Genomic DNA, 20,398 nt, shown 5'->3' with positions numbered 1-20,398 from the left:
CCGAGTCCCCAGATGATGGAAGACAGGGTGACAATCATATCTCCAAATTAAAACTTCTCATCAACTACACCTTCCCATCAAAATGTCCAGGAGAGCCCAGTATCTCATCTCCAAGATAACCTTCACATCAAGAAGAGGGGACATAATGCCTGCCATTCAAAACTTTTGTGACTTGGTAAAGAGTATAGGTTCCCTCTATGTGGGTCTTTGCAACATTAATTTCCATCCTCATAAACGTTTAAGGGAAGCAGGTGGGTTGGAGGGCTTGGGAAATAAGTACTCCAAACATCCTTAAAGAGGGGTAAATACCAAAACTCGCCGTCATCCTTATTCTCGTACAGCTGGCTTTTCCGTGAGCCATGGGTTTCCCACCACTCCTGGGACCTGGGTATGGATAGAAAGACCAAGAGTGAGCTCTCCCACACTCCTGCCAGAGGCCACAGTGACCTCAAATCACCTGCCGCTTTGGTTATAGTCTACATGTTTTGTGTGAGAGAAAACTCTGATATCTAGCCTCCAGGATCTGTAGTCTATCGTCATGAATGATATCCTCCAGTTCCGTCCATTTCCCTGCTTAATAGCATGGTTTGGCTTTTCTTTATGTTCAGGCAATGCTCCATTATGTATATAGGTCATACTTTGTTTACCAGCTTGTCTGTTGGCAGGTGCCTCGGCTGATCCCATACATGAACAATGGGAAAGGGGCGGGAGGTCGTGAGGGTTGATGAAGTGGGAGAACGATCATAACACATCTCAGACATGTATAAAGGTGCCATAATTGGTATAATTAATGTACATTTATAAAAACCATCTTCTGTCTTCAACCATCATCATCTTCTTCCCTCTCCTATCACCGATCTTGAACACAAGAGCTTTTTGTTGTGTCTACCTCGACAGTATCAAATATCATTCATTTACTGACTCTACCTCCTAGTCCCCTCTCTCCTCCCTCTGTTACCGCAGTCCAGCCCGCTCTTCCCTGAGCACAGCTCTTTCCACTTTCTTCCCTATCCTCCACACTACCACCAAGACTAGCCCTCCAAAGCAGGTGCTTGATCCTGTCACCTCCCCGCTTACGACCTGTTGGTGTCATCCAATCACTCCTTCAGGGAAGGTCAAACTCCTCAAGGAAACCGCAGCCTGTTCCAGCAATCTCTCGAATAGCTTCATGTCCTTAAAGAGGGTTACCTTCAACCCCACACATATACCTCTTTGCTTTCACCATGTCGCTTCTGTGTCAGGAAGACACCTCTCAATGTTGACCTGCCACCTCCTACCCTTCCCTTCTCTTACCTAAAGGGTACCCTGTATGAGAAGCTTGGCTAAAGCTCACCTGCTTCACCCTGAGGCTCTTCCTTTGGGGTCCCGCAGAGCCAACGACCTATGTAGCTACATTGCTTCTTATTTGTCACTTTAGACTCTAGGTGCCCAGAGGGCAGTGGCCTTGCCTTCTGTGTAACCATCCCAGGTATCTAACACACACCATGGCACCTACTCCATGCGATGATTTTGTTTTTTCTCTTTTGCTTAGTTAACTAAACTATAGAGTTGGATGATGTGTTCTAGAAGCAAGGTCTGGGGTGTGATGTCAGACCCTTCTAGGCAAAAGGCAACAGATGTTCTTCGTTCAGCTTGAGCTTCAAAGCCGCAGCAAGCTCCACAGGCTGTAGGCCCCAGAGGCACAAAAGTTTAATGAGATCTTTCCCATAGAGGAGCCCTATATCAAGAGCTCGGGTCACTTCTGTGTCAGGACAGCAAGGAAGAGACCACCACCCAGGCTTCCGGCTGCTGGCTGAGGCAGTCAGATCTGTTATTGTAAAATGGCAATTTTATAATTAAGCGATAATTACATTTTCTGCAGTGTGTAAGGGAAAATAAATGTAGTGTAAATCAATACGCTATTGATTCATGCAAGTTTGCCTTTAAGTGTGTGCGACTGAAATTTCAATTATGGCTGAGATTAGACCATCGGGCTCTTGCCATCCGTCTCCATTCCTACGGAGTGGGGAAGAAATCGACCACCTGCACGGAAAGGGTGATTATGCGGTCCCCTCCGCTTCCTTCTAGCCTGGTTCTGGTGAGAGGGGCTGACCCTTTGCACTCAGGCTGGACACTGCTCTGCTCGAACACTCCTGCTTCGAGGCTCCATTCATGCTCATTCCTGTCAGGTGAATGTCTAAGCTCCAGGACCATTCTCCCCACTCCGTTTCTTTGCTGCAGCCCAGCAGTTTCCTGGCTGGGGGAGGGGTGTCCTACCTAGTGTCTCTTTTGAAGCACATCCTGTGTCTTTGCCACAAGAACACCCCAAGTTCATTGCCATCTGCCATGCTTTCCCTGAATATGCCCACATGCAAGACCTTTTCCTTTTCTGAGCTCTGAGGTCCCTTGTGGCCTTCACAGGTCATGGAAGACCCAAGGGAAATATTAACCATTTTGAGTTTATTACCTCTGCTCACCCCAGGGAACCTGTTGTCAATGGTCTGACTTGTGCTACTCCTGTCAGCCAATCAAAATATCCTTTGGGCCCACAGTCAGCAGCTTGGGGTGCTGGGCATGGAGAACTGGGGACAGCTAAAGGTTACTCAGATTTACTTTAAGACCCATAAAGGATAATCCAGGTCTGGGTGCCCAGGCGTGTTAGCTTAGCTCCTTCAGAGACTGAGGTGAAAGAATGGCAAGTTCAAGGACAGCTTGGGCTACAGAGTGAGTGAAACTTAATCTGAGCAATAAGACAAGACCCAGTTCCACACAGATACTGAAGCGGGCTATAGTAAAGTGGGTAAGAGCTTGCTCGGCAAACATGAGCCCTGTGTGGAAGGAAGAAGAAAAAGACAACGTTAAGAATAAGGTGAGAGAGGAGGAGAAGGGACAGGAATGAAGATGATATCAGGCTAGCTTGGTGCATGACTGCTTTCCCACGTTCCTGTTCCTGTTCCTCCTCCCGTTCTTCAGGGAGTATCTTAGTGCTTCCAGCTGGGCTTATTCTACAGGTTTCTCTTCCTTTCTCCTCCCTTTCCCTCTCCCCCTTCTATTCCTCTCTCCTTCTCTCTCTCTCTCTCTCATCCTCCACCACATATCCCTTCATCTCGCACTATTTCCTGAGAGCCTGTATGGCCAGGCACACACCAGCCCCAGAGCCCACACCGAATCAAGGGGTCTTGCCTCAGCTTGGTCCAGGGAGTCCTGCTGGGATGCTGGCAGCTGGTCCAGCAACACTGGCTGTCTGCCTGTGCCTTCCAGACCTCAGCGCACACACCATATTGATTTTCACTACTTGTTGGGTCCTGTTCTGTTTGTCTGACACACTGCATTTCCTTTCTGATCCTGCTCCTACCCCCGCTGGTAGTGAGGCTGCAGCCGCTGGGCTGGGATGCTTTTTAGAGGTGTGCACAGATCTGGAGCAGAATGTGACAGGCCCAGTCCCACTGGTCACCAAGAGAAGCCAATCAAGCATTGCTGCCTCTGTCCTTCTATTGAATTTCCCTCTCGGTTGCCCTGGCACTGGGGACTGCCATGGGAGGAAGAGGAGATAAGAGGGACATGGGAGGCACAAAGACAAATATTGAATGTTCTCCTCATAAGAGGAAGCTATGGCAATACGTTTAATTGTTCACAGCAGGCAGTAGGGCACCAGAGGTCAGGCTATGGCAGCTGAGAACGACCAGTCCAAAACCTGGGGGAAGTTGCTGAGTGGATACTCATAGGGGTGTTGAAGACCTAGCTAGTCAGCAGCTCCCACCACAAGCAAGGAGCATTGTGGTATAGGTACACTGAGCCCATATCAAGGGTCAGGATGAGCATCTGAGCTCTACCTGGCATGAAGCCAACTCTGAGCTGATCTGTGGCATCATCAGATCTGGGCCCAAGGAATCCCTTCCAGGAAGGATGCTTTTATTCTCCAGCTGTCTCTTCCCAAGGGGAAGCTTGGCTCCCATCCTGCCTCTCACCCTCTTTGCTAATCTTGGGTGCATGAGTTCTCAAAGATTTTTGGAAGACAGACACAGGGTTTTACCATTTGTATACACATCAGAGCACACACCTAATCCAGTGTACATTTTGTGACACATATATGATAGGTGTCTAATAGATGCCTAAAAAATGATATTCTGCGTGTATAAGTGTGCCCACAGCTATAACCAGTGATGAACTGGCCAGCCCTGGAGTGAGGATTGCAGTGGGCTATCCAGACCCTGCCCACCTTCTCAGTGAAGAATCTCCACTTGCCCATGTTCCCAGCACTCATACCCATCTCCCCAGCGGCCTCTCCATTCTGTGTTGCCCCAGGGGTTCCAAAGGCGGATGATTTCTTCCCAGCCCCTCCGGTACTGAATCTGTAAGGAAGGAAGAACAGGAAAAGCAATAGTCACGGCTCTCTGGCAAAAGTGGGCAGAGAGCTGAAGTATGAATGCGGCTGCTTTTACCTCCCAGGACTAATTTAACTTCTGACCTCATTTGGCTGCAGCCAGGAGAAAAATGAAAGAAAGAAAAAAATCAATGTCTCCCTTGCTGCCTGCATAGAGTTGGAATGAGAAAGGGAATGAGAAGAGAGGCAGGAGATGAAAAGGACCCTTGTTTTGCTCAGACCCCAGAAGGTGCAGGGGTAGCTCCGTTACATTGGGTGCTGTCTTCTGGAACTGGGTGAATTCAGATTTAACTGCAGATGCCTAGCATGGGATGCTGAATTTGGCTCTAGGGGAGGAGCTGTAGGTCCCCTGCTTCTCTAGTCTGTCACACAGAAGGTGTCTCTATCCCACCTGCCCAGTGTGCATCCCTGCCAGCTTTCCACCTGGGACTGTAGTGCAGTCTTGTGAGTGAGAGTCCTATGTGAGGAAGACAGAGACATCTTTGGAGCTAGGGTAGCCAAGGCTAGCCCTTTTCATTCCACATCTTACCCCTGACTAGATACCCCAGTCTTTGAGAAGGTGGCCTCTAATAACCTAGATCTCCCTTCTTCGTCCTTACTGCCAACATGCAGGGTATCACTTCTAGTTAAAGGGTGGGACTCTGGGGACATCCGAACAAAGAACAACAAACCATTAATTAGCTCACACTTCTGGGAGCCAGGGGTCCTCAGCCTGGAGATGGGAACCAAAACATGACTGAGTTGTATCTGGGCTATTGATCCATGCTAATACTGTCTAAGGAGATGGAAGGCCCACGGAAGGAGGGAGCTGCCCACCGACTCCATGGTAGAGGCTGCCGAGAAAATGAACGGCCTATTACTGGGCAAGGAGAAACTGTGCAGATGTCCCACCCAGCCAACTTTCTCTCAGTTCTCTGGGGTGGGTACTTTTACAGTCTAAGCCTTGCAGAGGAAGAAACAGAATTATAGAGGTGAAGCAATTTTTGCGAGACTACCGAGTAGGCAAGCGGCAGGCAAAGGGAGAATTCCCATCCTAGCGGCTGTCAGTCCTTTAGGCCTAGGCTCTACATTTTGGAATTAGATATGGATAAAGACATGTGGCTGTGTCCTTGGCCTTGGATATAACCCTGGAGTCATCATGCTTAGGCCCATGTGACCATTGACAGGTACAGCTCTGGAGACGCAGCATGGCACATAACCTGGGACTTCGCTTAGAAAAGGTCTTTTGTGTTTCTTTCCAGGTCTGCCCCATGTCTCACCAGGATGCACCAGAAGGTTTGCAGTTTCTCCAGATGGCAGAGGCTCCTGGCACACACCTAGGCTTTCATCCTCTCTGACCTACCCCAAGCCTATCCTCAGCTGTCAGCATCTGCTGATACCCACCGAGCAGGGGCATGAGAAACGGTCACCTGGTGTGCTGCAAAGCTCGACGGGCCCCATTTGGTGCCCGGTGGAGTCAGGGGCTCAGTTGGGCATAGGGAGGAGATGGAGCCTATGATTCAGAGGGCTTAGAGCAGGGCTAAATGAGGCATGCAGATAAACACTCACCCCTTGGCCCAGGGGAGTTGCCAGCAGAGCTAGGTGCATAATAAAAAATGCCAATTTCATTTATCTTCCTGTCTGGGTCCTGCCTGAGGGAGGACGAGCAGATTAAAAAGCACACTACATTTACAGGCTGGTTTAATCTTAGCACTTGTGGCTCTGAGTTATAGCCTTTTTGCTCCCGACGGGAAGGGAGTCTCTAACAAAGTCAAATCCCTGAGCCTGTGTGTCCTTTATGCTGTTGCCCAATTGATGGCTAAGTTGGCTGTGGCTGGGGCTTTGAGGTCATGTTCAGAGCTAAGGCCACTGGTAGGGATAAAAATGGGCTGGCTCATGCCTCCATTGGTTTGACCATTCTCCTGATCTTAGCCAGCCTTTTCAGCAAAGATGTCGCTGGACAAGAAGTACCCCAGGCTATCTATTCTAAACAGCAGCTCCTTAGATGTATTTTCTCTAATGAAGACTAGTTCCATTGACTATTAATAGTTCTATGCCAGAAAAAAAAAAGTGGTTTCATTTTAATGGTTGATTAAAACCAAGCGGCACCAGTGCAGGCATTCTCAGAGCCTTTAAACTATTAATGTTCACTGCATCTGCAGGAGGCAGAGATTCTGAGATGCATCCTCCACATGTATTAGTTTGCACACCACGTCTCCTGAAGGTGATGTGAGATGTGCTCAGAAAGGCAGAGCAGGAGTCTATAGGCCACGTGGTCCTGGTCATCTGTCATCCCAGGTGCTCTGTTCAGGCCACTCTCATCACAGCACACATACCAATCACTGATCACAGCTCTCTTTCTCCAATTCTGTAATCAAATATCAAAGTCTTGTCAACATAGAAACCCAGATGGCATGGCTGAGTGATCACAGTTGCCACATGAGATAAACTTTATTTGTAAACCTAAGACTTGTCCACATCTGGGATAGCGGGGCTAGAGGAAATAGGATGTCCACGCGTGTCCAGTGTGATGCTAGTATTGACTGTCAACACTGACAGTTCACAGAGGTGGTTGGGAGGATAGAGGAGAGAGTCTGATGCACAGTTCTAAGGACTGGAGTCTGCAGCCTCCATGAGCTTGCTCAGGGAAATGCCTTCTAGAACTCTCTCATGTATTCTGTGGTAGAAGAATAGCAGTATCATCTTCTCAGGCCAAGGGCAAATGCATTCCTTCATGCATGCAATTGCATTCATCCATTAGACAAGCATTTATTACACGCCCACTGTCTTCAGTATATTGGTGCTGGTTTACCTGTTTGGAGGCAGGTAGAGGACAGAGGAGTCCCATACTGTGAACTAGGGCATGAAACATTAGGGCAACTGGTTTTATTTTGATGGATGGGAGAGATAGATTGGCAGAGAATAGGTAGGACAATTTGAGGTGGCCATAAAGAACACTTGACATTCTGCATTCTCTAGTTCATAGGCACCGCTGGGGTATCTGCCTTGGAGTTTAGAACTCTTGTCTCTTAGGGCACAGAAGCCATGTTTGATCTCAAGAGTAGTAAGGAATGAAGTAACAGGGAATGCTGTGGAAAACCTTTGGGTAGATGAGGAAATGCCACTACACAGGTGTTTGATGACTGCAGATGCCAACTGGGGAAGCCAAGTGCCAGGCAGCTGTCTCACATGTCACCATCTTTGTGACCTTCAGAAAGATGTTTCTCCCATCAGCTTTCAGCTTCATCATTTTAGAATGGGGGAAGCTGGACGCTGGTAGTGTTTTCTAGATGGATCATACTTTATCCAGAAACCACACACATTTTCGTTCATTTGTAGTGAGTTCTCCAATAGACTGCCCTTCTCCCCCATGGAGCCAAAAAACATCTGAGCAGAGAGAAGCAGCCGGACTCCTTCGAGCCTCCTTCAAGTCACTGTATGGCTGGGAGATTAAATGTAAGCCAATGAGGTATGTGTGCGAGCACATTTATGTGTGCACACACGTGCACACATGTGTGCATATGCGCATAGGGAGTGGATGTCTTATTGTCCACTATAGAGAACAAAGAATGGCTCCTGACCTCTTTTTCTTTCCAAGCTACAAGACAAGGGTACAGAATGTGTCTTGAACTCACAGGTAGAATCTGCTACTCTGGGTGTTAGGTTACCCATAGGCTCATATATTTGAATAACTGGACCCTAATTAGTGGGACCATTTGAGAAGGATTAGGAGGTGTGGCCTTGCTGGAAGAGGTGTGTCACTGGAGATAGGTTTAAGGGTTTAAAAACCTACATCAGTTTCATTCTCAGTCTCTCTCTCTCTCCTCTCTCTCCCTCCCTCTCTGTCTCTCTGTCTCTGTCTCTCTCTCTCTTTCTGTTTCTCCCTCTCTCTCTGTCTCTCTCTCTGTGTCTGTCTCTCTCTCTTTCTGTTTCTCCCTCTGTCTCTGTCTCTGTCTCTGTCTCTGTCTCTCTCTCTCTCTCTCACACACACACACACACACACACACACACACACACACACACACACACACCACGGATCAGTAAGAAAAGCTCTCAGTTACTGTTCTAGCACTGTGCCCGTCTGATTCTCATCATGATGATCATGTTATAGCCTTCTAAAACCAAGCAAGCCCCAGTTAAACACTTTCTTTTCTAGAGTTGCCTTGGTCATAATGTCTCTTCACAGCAATGGAACAGTGACTAAGACACCCACTGACCCAGAATAACCTGCTTACCCAAGAGAGAAACAAATGTCGTCTTGTTTAAGCTTAGAGGATCTGTCTTCTATCAGTTTGGTTTATATGTCACAAATGAAATGAGTTTCAAGACAGTCAACCTCTCTATTGATTGATCCTAACTCTCTATGGTGTAGATCCCACTCTATGCTCACATCATAGAAAGCAAAGACATAGAGGAAGAAGGACCCTAGGCACCATAACATTGGAGAAGGAATTGAGACTGCTGGTGGTGGAAGCTATAGGGTGAGAGTAAGAAATACTCTTGTTAGCTACTGGCCTTGCTGCAGGCATCTGATTCTGGCTCCTGTGTAGAGGAACTCAGAGGACAGATACTAGACCGGCATGGTTACCTTCTCAGCTCCAGTCACTGTGTATGCATGCTGGCTCACCAGCCCATTCTCCATAACCTCGGACTCTTCTGTCAGCTGCAGAAAGGAAGAACAGAGTTCTTTGGAGACATTCAGACAGTAGCACAACTGAATTAGTGAGCCACCACCCAGCAAGAAAGGGGTGTGTGTGTGTGTGTGTGTGTGTGTGTGTGTGTGTGTGTGTGTGTGTTACTATGAGTTACAACTGGAGGCTATTGGGTAAGAGGTCTCAATATTTCATGGCCAGGAGCTACCCACCCCACTGACTATGAAACTCATGGGGCTCTGAGGACAAGTACTAATTGCTCCACTGATCATTTGTCATGAGCAAGACATAGCAAAACCCATGTCAGTAGGGTCTCCTAGACTCAACAACATCCCTCTGCAAGGAATGGTGTGACTTGGCCAATGTTTAAGAGAACAGGAAGTATCATTTAGACAGGGAGCCAGCTGTTTTAGAACAGACTCAAATAATTTGGATGTTATGTAACCTATGAGACCTGCTACTTCTATGACTGGTGAGAATCGGGGCTCTTTATAAATATAAAGAAAATACAGTGGAGCCACTATGGTTGCTGTGGTTGCTTTCTCTAACCTGGCCATCCTTCTGGTCACTCTGGGTCACATGCTGCTCCTGGTCAGAAGGGAGCAATATGGAAGGATTTGGTGGTCAGCTGCATTCAGATTGTGCACTGTAGCTGTGTGACTCTGAAACTTCACTTAGTTTCTCTGAGCTCATTTCCTTGTCTATGATATGAATTTGGAATCCCTGCCTCAGAGAGAAGATATAGATGGACACTTCTAGGTGAAGAAAAAACTGCTGGGTACCAAGGAAGCCCCCATCTACTCACCCACTTTGGGGTGGCACAGGCCACCATTGAGCCTGTCTGGACTGCGGTCTTCACTACCATCAATAGGTCAGAGGGAGAGGAGTGCAGGTTGATCCTGGTGACCACTCCTCCTGTGAGGTCCACCAGCGCATCAGGAAGGTAGCCATAGTGTAATTGGGAATATGAGCCTAGCAGCCTGGGGAGGGGGAGGTCAGGTTATTCCTGGAGCAAGAGCTTGCGCATCAACCCTGTACATGTTCCCTATTTGAAGGACGTCTCCATCTACAGACCTGATTCTCACCATCAAAGAACTCACAATTAACAAACCCAAGTTCAACCTAGCAATGAGCAGCCTTTGTTCTCACTCTGGGAAAACTGATCCAGAGCTCTTGCTTTTATAATGCCCCTCCTCTTCATGGAAATCAGGAGGGAGAAAGGCATTAGTGAAGTCAGCACAGGAAGAGATAAGTCTGGGCATACATACCCTTAGATCTCTACTCTAAATACCTCTCCCACTCCCACAGCCTTTGGCCTTCTGCCTCTGTGTTTGTACCTCAGAAATACCTAGGTTCATTTCCTCAGCCTTGCTTTCTTCCTGCTTTTACTTTTCACCAATTGAACCCTGATCATCATTCCCTAGCTTGTGATGGCAGGGCTTTGCTTAGCAATTCTGAGCCTGTTTCACGACTCTATCACACACTATCAAGGTTCCATCCTTGGCTCCCCATCACAAGCTCTCAACACCTGGAAGGAATCGGTTTTTTCTCAGGCTTCCTTTGCTTATTGGAGGAGCAAGACATTTACATATGCCTCACTGAGTTAAGCATCATTAGCAAATATGGGCAGCATAGAGAAGGATCTCTGGCCAGCATCATGAGGCACAACGGTCTTTGTCTCCTCCTCCCTGCTCCAGATCTATTCCGTCCTCTACATCAGCACTTGGCATCAGGACATAATCTCTTTAGAAGGGCTTGTCAATGATCACATGTCAATGACCTCCTAAGGTATCTATTTGCTACAAGAACAGATAAATAACATGGGAGGAGACAAGCCGATCCCAGCCTAGGTGACCTCGACTCTGAGTTGAGGTTCACACAGGTAAAGAGAATGTCAAGGGTATTTGTAGGAGGAAATATCAAATTGGAGAAGCTTCTGGAGCCTGTGGATGGATGGATGGATCTAGAAGGGTAGACAGTGGGGCTGGAAGAAGTCTGTGGTCACTGGGAGAAAAGGCACTGGAACAATTACTAAAGTTGGGGCCAGAGTGTCAGACTCTCAGTGGTGAATTGTAGGTTCCTGAACTACAGTCTTGGCAAGTCTGTGGGCAGTCTCCCAAATGTAGGAGCCTCCCTCTGTCCCTGCCAGATCCCTGTGCAACTGTCTCCCATTGGAAAGCAGATGCCAAGACTGTCATGAGTGATGATCCTACCCATGTTTCTTTTCCTCGACTACCATAAAATAAAATGAGAGTCCAGTCCTGGGGCCATTCTCCCTCCTGTCTATAACAAGGTATTTGAATTGGAGATGACCCTTCCTATTTTGTTTTTGGATTTGCTACTAGATATGGTAGGGTGAACTGGGTCACACTGGGACCCCAGACACTCCTCTCTCAACCTCTTTCTACCTCAGCCACTGGCCACTCTCTTCCTCAAACTACATAGAGTGCCAGCAAAACCATGTCAGCAAATATGGGTCATGTGGCCACTGTGTCCCAGACACACATGCCAAGGGTGGCTTAGAAAACTTACTAAGGAAACCTAAGAATCTACAGACCAAAAGAGCAAATCTACAGGGACACTCATGTGACACTTACCCACATTGTTTAAAATAAGTTCTGATCTTATCCCTCCCTCACCTCCCTGTGACCCTAGGCTCTGATTGGCTTGAAAGTCTTTATCTCTGAAGTGTTTGCTCAGCCAATGGCATAGGTTCCCTTTAATCAGGGCTATGCCCACCTAGGTCTGAAGACTTGGCTGTTAATGTCACATGTCCTTATTGAGGACAGCAAATTTCACAAGGACCATTCCAGAATCTGTTAGTACTTTACTGTACACTCCATCCTGACTGTGATCCCTTCCAGCTCTAAGCAGAATCCACAAGGTGGTTGCTCCACAGAAGCACCTGGGGGTTTTGACCCCTCTTCACTGAGGTACCCCATCTTGTTGGCTCTGGGATTTATATGAGATCTGTTACCTACATTATTCTGCTGTTACCACATGCAATGGAAGGGCTCCCAGTCTATTCTGCCACAGTCAGCACCCCTCCTCATGTCTTTCGGATCCTTCTCTCAGTGTTTGTCTTCCATGACTGCAAAGCCTGTCCCAATAGCAGTAGTAGGGTATTTTGACAAGGAACTTTTTCACAAATGCAAGCTTATGGATCCTTCTGAGCTGACAGGGAATAGGAGGGAAGGAGGGAGGGAAGAAGAGAAAGAGAGAGAGAGAGAATGAGAGAGACAGATGAAGAGAGAGACAGGGAAAGAAACACAGAGGACAGATGAAGTGAGAGATAGAGAAAGAGAGAAACAGGCAAAGAGAGACAGAGAGATAGATACAAAGGGAGACAGAGAAAGAGAAACAGAGAGAGATGAAGACAGAAAGAGTGAGAGGTGCTCACCACACAGCTGTCACTTTTCTTTGTCACCTGAACTTGAGGAATTCTGAGTGAGCCTTGTCCTATCCCTCACTTCACATCATCTTGGGGAAACGACTCTCTTCACGCTTTGAAAGAAGAATTTAGGTGTCTAAGCCTCAGCCCTACAGGAGACTGAGTTGCTGAAATTTTTACCCACAGACAGTGCAATGTCTGATATGAAGCCTGACAGATCTTGTCCCAATCTCCTTAATCTCCAAACATGATTGCTCTGCCTGACACTTGGATGATCTGATTAATTTACTTCCAGACTCCCCAGCATGGTGTTAAGTAGGAGTTGGGAGTCCACATGTTCACTGGGCTGTTTCTATGACCTCAGAGGGCGAGTGGCCTCTTACAGAGACAGCTGTGCTCTCCACGTTTGTGTGGGGGTCCCTGTGTCAGACACCAAATCAGAAGACCAATCTCCTCCTGTGGCACTGATAACATCAAGAACTGGCAGAAAGAAAGTAACTTCAGAGGTAGGTGTTGGCTCAGCTTGGTCCGGACCACTGTGTGACTTTGGGCAAGCAATGTACCCTCACTGAGCCTTAGTTTTCTTATTCCTTCACAAGAGGGAGGACTCAATATTCACAGAGGCCTCTACTAGCTCTCTGGCTCTGCAATCCAGCCTTCGCTTGTGTGTTCTGTAACTCTCCTCCTTGGGTTGGTGGGTGTGGGGGCAAAGCTTTTAAATAGCTTTAATAGTTTGAAACGTTTTATCCCCATCTAGATTTCTTTAGGCGGTAGAATGTGAGATTTGGGCCTAGTCTTCCATTTCCTTTCAAGCTGAATGATTGCTTTAGGTCGGCCATTTAACAAAATGGGGTCAAAGTCATCACTTCCGTCTTCGAGCCTTCTAATTCTCCCAGTGAAGCACCAGGCTACCTCTTTGTATATAGGGGGAGAAATGAGGCCCACAAGTGATAAGAGTGGGATCTATCCTGGAAAGATAATGGCATTGTTTGTGTAAGTAGCTTAGCAGTGAATTAACCTCCCAGAACGCCTGCTCTGGTTCAACAGCCCTGGCTATTATCTGGCCTTCTTTTTCCAATACGAATGCACAACTCCTTTCAACAATAGAAGAGAGAAACAACTTTAGTTTTTCACAAATTGCCTTTAAAAGAAAGAAAGACAGAATACACGTAAAGAGGTCCGGAGGAACATCTTCATCTAGATTGTGAACCCAGCCAGGCTGCAGCCCTGTGGCATGGAGTACCAGGCATGTGACTAAGGGATCAAGGGATTCAAATGCTTGTATCTATGGTCTCAGGATGGCTTGGAGGCTCAGCTTCTTCTTGGGTGAATGTGGACCCTTTCAACCCTACAACCCTTTCTTCTGTTCCTTTTCTCCTCAAGTATGTGGGTTGCCTGGATGATTCCCTGCCTCCCTCTGTGAAGTGTTGTTCTCTATGTGTCTGCTTACATAATCCCCTCTGTCCTTCTGTGAAGTGTTGCTTTCTATGTCTGTGCCCATGCCATCCTGGGGAAAGTCTTGTCCACAGCTCCTGTTCACAGGGCTCTGTGCCCACTGAGCCCTGGACAAGGTTGAGAAAGCCAGTGGGGGCCCAATATTGCCTCTGCAACTGAAATCCTTAAAGGAACAGGAGATAGGGTCAAAGAAGACTGAAGCCAGAGCCAGAGAGCCAGAGTCAGAGAGAGAGAGAGAGAGAGAGAGAGAGAGAGAGAGAGAGAGAGAGAGAGAGAAACAAAGAGATAGACAAAGAGAAAAACAGAGACAGAGACAGAAAGGCAGGGACAGAGACAGAGACATACAAAGAGACAGATAGAGATAGAGAGACAGACAGAGAAGCCATGAGGCCAAGCTCTTCTATGAGGTGCAAGAAGCAGAGTATTTTGAGGAAGGTGAAGTTAGTGGAAGGGGCAAAGATGAGACTGGGAATCAGGCAGACTGCTGGGCTCCTTTCTTCCTTCCTTCCTTCCTTCCTTCCTTCCTTCCTTCCTTCCTTCCTTCCTTCTTTCCTTCCTTCCTTTCCTTCCTTCCTTCCTCCCTTTATTCATTTTTTTCTGTCTCTGTCTCTGTCCCCACCCCTTCTCCTTCTTTCTTTCCCCTCTACTCACAACCATTTCAGAATGCTAACTCTGCAATGTTTGCTTCTTCTGTGTTCATATAAAATGCATATTGCAGTGGATATAATTTTCATGCTCATAAATGGCGTTGTATTTTATTACTCAGTGCCTCTTGCCCATTTTGCTCAGAGCTCACCCTCTGAGGATCAGCCTGGGCATAGATTGCACCTGTGGCTTCTGACTGCTGTGAGGCTGTCGTATAGCACACCTATGTCACGGTACCAGCGTCTCCTGGCATAAATACTTCACACCATGCCCGCAGTGCCATTGGGAACTTCACAAGCCTGTCCTCTTAGAGCCCCTCTGAGAGTGCTCTTGCTGGATGCGACATATGCCTGGAGTAATCTAAGAGTAGTCAAGTGGCCTTCAGAACATTTCCTTAGGGCACACCCTGTGTGTTTCTTAGATGCCCACATAGGTCCGTCATTTGGCCTTGCTTTGGCTTTTTCAGTCTAAGAGCATAGAGGGATGCTGTCTTATCTTAAAATTTGCATTTTTCCTTTTGTTGTAGAAAGACTGAATCTCTCTTGGCCATTAGAAGAGTCTTTAGAACAGCACCTTGCTCTGTATAGATGTGCGCATGAATATCATTATACATAATCACTTGAGCCAGACTGCTCAAGTGTTGGAAGCAGTGCCAAACACAGTGCCTGGCATATGGCAAAATGTTCAGCGGGCATCTGCTGAATAAACAACTCTTGAAGCCCAAGGAAAACATGTGATCTGGGGTTCACGCAAATTCTGAGCTTGTCCCCGAACATCCTGTGTGGATCATAAGAAGGAACAAGTCCTGTTCATCTACCATCCCCCACCAGATGTGATCTCATAGCAGCCACACACGATCCTCAGTTCTTGGACCACAGTTTGAAGTATTTCTCCAAAGCTTTTGTCTGTCTCCTTCTCACTCGCCCTACACATAACTCTTCCCTTGCTGTAGAGTCCTATCCATCCTTCTACCCTCATTCAAACATCAGTCACTCTTCCAGCAGCCTCTGCTTCTCTCTCTCTGTTGGCCAGGGAGTCAGGATCACTTCCCTGTCTATCCCCCAGTCAGACTACAAGCAGGATTATAGTCAATCCTTTGACTCTGGAAGCCTTTGTACCCACTATTAAGCCAAGCATGGATTGAAAATGTTGGAAACCAATTTCGTCAGTGCTGAGCATGTATAAACATCCCTTGTCATCATTTCCTAAACACAACTTTTTGCATAGGACTTATGTCATGTAGATACTATATATAATATATGTAGATGATTTTGGCATATAGGATGTGTATACTTTATATGTAAATACTATTCCATTTTATAGAAGGATCGTGAGCATCATGGTTTCTAACCCCCATGGGAGGATCCTGGAATCATTCTCCTTCAGATGCCGTATTTCATTTGGATTCTTATATCTGCCTATCACCCATGTTACAGGAACGTAGAGCTGCCTATTCCAAACTTCACTATGTGTCTGTGGGTCTCTCCTCACAGCCCCAGGACCAAATCTTGCTTTGGCAATTAGTTATTAGATTGTTTCCCTTGGTAACCAAATCTCAGATGCTCAAATGCACATTGTTCGTTCATTTGTTTTGATGCAAGGTTTCACTATGTAGTCGGCTGCCCTGGGTATCACTATGTAGATACCCAGGTGGTTCAACGATCTGCTGGCTTCAAAGATCTGCCTGCCTCAGCTTCCTAATGCTGAGATCAAAGGTGTGGGCTACCACACCCAGGGCATTGCTTGCATCCAGAAGGAATTCATAAGCTGCGGGGCCAGCTGGCAGGAAACATCTGTGAGGGTGAGACACAGGGCAGGCAGAGGCTTGCCCACACTTACTTGGCATAGGCTTTCTCCATCAGGCAGGGCCAGAATTCTTGGTTGCCTCTGCGAGGATGCACAAAGCAGAAGTTGTTGCCTACGACAGGCAAGCGGTCATCGATGACTACTTCCACCCACTGACCACACTGCCAGAACTGGAGGAAAGACAAGGATATGTGTGAGGCTCCTGAGCTCCGGTCTCAGCATGCCCTTCCACTGGGGTGCCTTCTCCCCTCAGACACAGGGGCTCAGGAATATGCCTTAGTACTGCCAGGCCAGAAGGGAGTTTCTGCACCTTTCTGACCTAAGCCAAAACTTGTTGGACCATAACTTCCATCTCTCAAATACAAACTCTGTCCAGAGGAAAATCCCAGCCCAAAGAGCATGTGCGTGTCATCGCCAATGACAAAAGGAAAAAGCAAACAAGGCAAAAATCAAGAAAAAAGGTGGAAATAGCTCAGGGAAATTGAGGCAGGGAGGAAGGGTGTGTGGGATGTACTTCGGGTTTGCGATTAACTGTAGCCTGGTTTTGACATATCCTTTGTGAGCTTCAAACAGATCCGGGAGACTCCCGATCTTTCTTGCACATACAGGGCAGCAGGGGGAACATATGTTAAATAACAAGAGGAGTGGCAGATACAGGGCTCTGACAAGGCAGGACAGCTGACCAGGAGCTCAGGGCTCCAGGAAGGAAGCATGACAGACATATTGCAAATGCACCTCAAATAATGAAGACAGAATGGGCGAAGGCCTGGAGGCAGAGCTATGTGGCTGGCTCAGGAGGACTGAACAGTGACAGCCTAACTCTGGCCCTTCTGTCCTTATGTCACACTGGCCTTGCTATTATATGAGAGAAGTGAAACTGCCTGGCGCTCTTACTGCTAAGAGTACAAACGAGCCAGATGTTCCTCTCCAAAGCAGACTGCTCTCATCTTTAGTATTCAACTCTAAATGGTTCACCCGGGGACGTCAGCAAATGAGGAACATTCATTACCAAGCCAGCATTCTGAGTGTCTTTGTTGGTTTCCATCGAGCTGGGTGGAGCATGAGGACTTGCAGCTCAGAGATGAATTGGATGAAGGTATGTGTCTCCCAGGGGGGCTTGCTAAAGTGGAGCGGTTGTGAGCGCTCATCACCCTTTCCAAAGCTGGATGTCTCAGGGTTGTCGCACACACCTGACCACACGCTATCAGGTTACGGATGGAGACAGAGACTGAGGTGTCAGTGGAAACAAGGAAAAGATATTTTCATGGTCATTAACAAGCCAGGGCACTGCAGCTGGCTGGGGCACAACTGGATGAATGTTCCTCCTGAAGCAACCGGCAAGCTGTGTTGGCAGTAAAGCTCGGGAAATAAGGATGCTATTGAAGGCCATCAAGGAGAGTTAAGTGCAGTTCCCAAAGGGTAGACAAGAAGGCCATTCATTCAACTTTGGACTAGTTGCGTATAGATGGAGTGGATAATGTCCAATTGGTAGAACTGTGCCTGGAACTTGGTTTCGCCTCTTACTATCTTATAACCGTCACGAGGCAAGGTACTCACTTTACCTTTAGTCAGTTCCCATCTGTCTAATGATGATAAGATAGAAGAATTATCTAGAAGGCTAAGACTGAGAGACAGTGTGGTTCCGAGGGACTGTGATTTATGACATTTTATGGCTGTTTTGTTTAGCACCCAGAATGGCGTCATGGCAAACAAGGTGCCTTGGGACAAGGGGGCTATTATGGCCACTTTGTCTTAGACGTCAGTCAACATCATCTCATTCTTCTCTCACTAGCAGGGCTGATCAAACATGCTTTCTCTATGCAAGGAGAACACCAGAGAGGATGACTGTTGCAAGGTAAGCGTGTGAGTATGTGTATTCAAGATAAATATTGATAATGTATATACATAATATTCAATACAGACCAAAAAGTAAGCTGACTAGTGGTCAGAAATGTAGCCATGGCTTGTGTTTTCTAGAAGACAGACATATGGATAGTGCTTAAACCCTTCAGAAAGCATGCAGGTGACATTTTTCCAGTGCCATGTGTCTGACAGGGAAATAAGAATTTTTCGGGCCAAAGCGTCTGAGGTACATGGGCACTGTGTTTTCTAGAAGTAGACTCTATCATAGTAATAGGAAGAGACCGACAGAGGTCAGCCCTGTAGTTGATGCTCGGGAGTTTTTACCATGTGTGTGCATGCGTGTGTATGTGCGTGTGCATGTGTGTGTGTATCACAGCATGTATGCAAAGGTCAGAGGACATGTTGTTGAAGACAACTTTCTCCTTTCACCCTGTGGGTCCTGGGGATTAAATACAGGCTACTAGACTTAGGATAAGTGCAGAGGCAGGGTCATTCTACAAACCAAAGGTCTTGGGGTAATTGTTTGGCTTTCTTTGTTACCTAGAAGGGCAGAGTGTGTCATGCTGACTATCTGGTTATGGTAACCCAAGGCATGGCCAAGCAGTGCTGGCAGTGCTATGGTAAGCCTATGCTCAGTTCAGTTCTGGATGTTCTACAGTGCTCTTACTGTAGGTTTTGGATCACTCTCGGCAGCACTGCATCACTAGGGAGCCTGTCAGAAGACCTAGTATTGTCTAGCTGGATTTTGGGAAGTGAGGAACAGAATCAAAAGGAGTTACAGCAATGATGGAGTGAAAAGTAGCAAAAGAAGGAGGCTGGTCTAGGATGAATGTCTCATACACCCTCCGGGAAGAGTATGTATGTATTATACATGTATGCATTTGTGCATATGTACATGTATGTATGTCTGTGTATGTCTGTGTGTGCATACTGCCATGATTGAGCCATCTCCCTAGCCCAAGAATATTTCTTTTAGTTTAGATTTTAAATTTTAAGGGTGTATGTGTGTGTGTGTGTGTGTGTGTGTGTGTGTGTGTGTGTGTGTGTGTGTGTACAGGTGTCCAGAAGATGACATCAACTACCCAGAAACTGGAGTTATGGAGGGTTGAAGCCATTCATGTGGATGGTGGATGCTAGGAACTGAACTATGTCCTCTGTAAGAGCAATATGTGTTGTCAACTGATGAGTCATCTCTCCAGCCCTCAGGAGTAACTTTAGAATCATACACATCTGAATATATCCTAGAGAAATTTCTGAACTCCAGGGAGAAACAGTCCTTTAGAGCCTTATGGTTTGATAGTACAGTATGACCAACACTGGACTTTTCTACAACAATGGAAATTATAAGTCTATGGGACAATGGGGATTTTGAGGAAAAGCAACATGACAGAATAATCCAGTTCCAAATAAGATGCCCTTCACTGAGACCAGATGCATTCTCATGTAACTTGATGATGCAAGGGACTACTTCTCTCTGGTGAAGTTAAATAAAACCTCATGGTCAAAGGAAATGAGGGCAGAAGAGGTTGCCAAGCAATAAGCGTTGAGTGTTCTTTACGAAGCATACCTATATCAGTGACAGTGAGATTGAGAAGGCGTAAAGAAAGACCTAAGAGGATGCATTTGCCTGCGTATATATCCAGTCAGAGGACTCTGCTGCAGTAGGTCTTCTGTAGGTCCTGGGTCTTGAACACAGACCATCAAGCTTGCTTGACTCTTACCTGCTGAAACGTCTTGTTGGCCCACACACAACAACATATTAACAAGAGAATCCCAGAAGCAGCTTTAAGACATTGTATTGAGAAACAGTCCTGCCGATAAAGTATAATTAATAGTAATAATAAAATGATAATAAATATCTGTGGCTGTGAGGACAAATGTTTTAAGATTGTTGTAGCTAGGGATCGTGCTGACTTAGTAAAGCGGTGGTTACCTATTTTCCTCCAAGACAACTGACTTCCCTAGCACTGATGAGTGATCTAGGTTTCCTGTACCTGGTATGTTTTCCCTCGTGTTGAGAATGTTTAAGTCCAATTAGAGAGTTGTTGGTTACCACCAAGGTATGTGTGCCACTACTGCACCCTTTGGGTTATTGCGCCATGCTGGTTCATAGGCATCATGGCTGGGCAGGACTGTTGATTGTCCCCCTCCTTTGGCTGTTTGCATAGAGCTTTCTAGTACTCTGAAAGCTAGTTCTCATACAAGCAAGGATCTATGTATCTATGTATCTATGTATCTATGTAT

The 20,398-nt window shown here is 46.8% G+C and overlaps 1 protein-coding gene across 1 annotated transcript in view; it reads right to left on the bottom strand.

Moving 5' to 3' along the window:
* The window catches only part of Capn13 (calpain 13), a 95,013-nt gene that overhangs the window by 31,737 nt on the left and 42,878 nt on the right, over positions 1-20,398 (bottom strand). Inside the window, exons 5-9 of the mRNA NM_001025133.1 lie at positions 16,325-16,461; positions 9,800-9,974; positions 8,931-9,005; positions 4,246-4,331; positions 310-384 (exon numbers count right to left, since the gene is read on the bottom strand). Coding sequence (NP_001020304.1) covers positions 310-384; positions 4,246-4,331; positions 8,931-9,005; positions 9,800-9,974; positions 16,325-16,461 — 548 coding nt within the window. The remainder of the gene's footprint in view (positions 1-309; positions 385-4,245; positions 4,332-8,930; positions 9,006-9,799; positions 9,975-16,324; positions 16,462-20,398) is intronic.

Source organism: Rattus norvegicus, chromosome 6 (assembly GCF_036323735.1).
Source record: "Rattus norvegicus strain BN/NHsdMcwi chromosome 6, GRCr8, whole genome shotgun sequence".
NCBI lineage: Eukaryota > Metazoa > Chordata > Mammalia > Rodentia > Muridae > Rattus > Rattus norvegicus.
The sequence above is the reverse complement of the archived record's forward strand: the minus strand, read 5'-3'. Positions and strand labels throughout refer to the sequence as shown.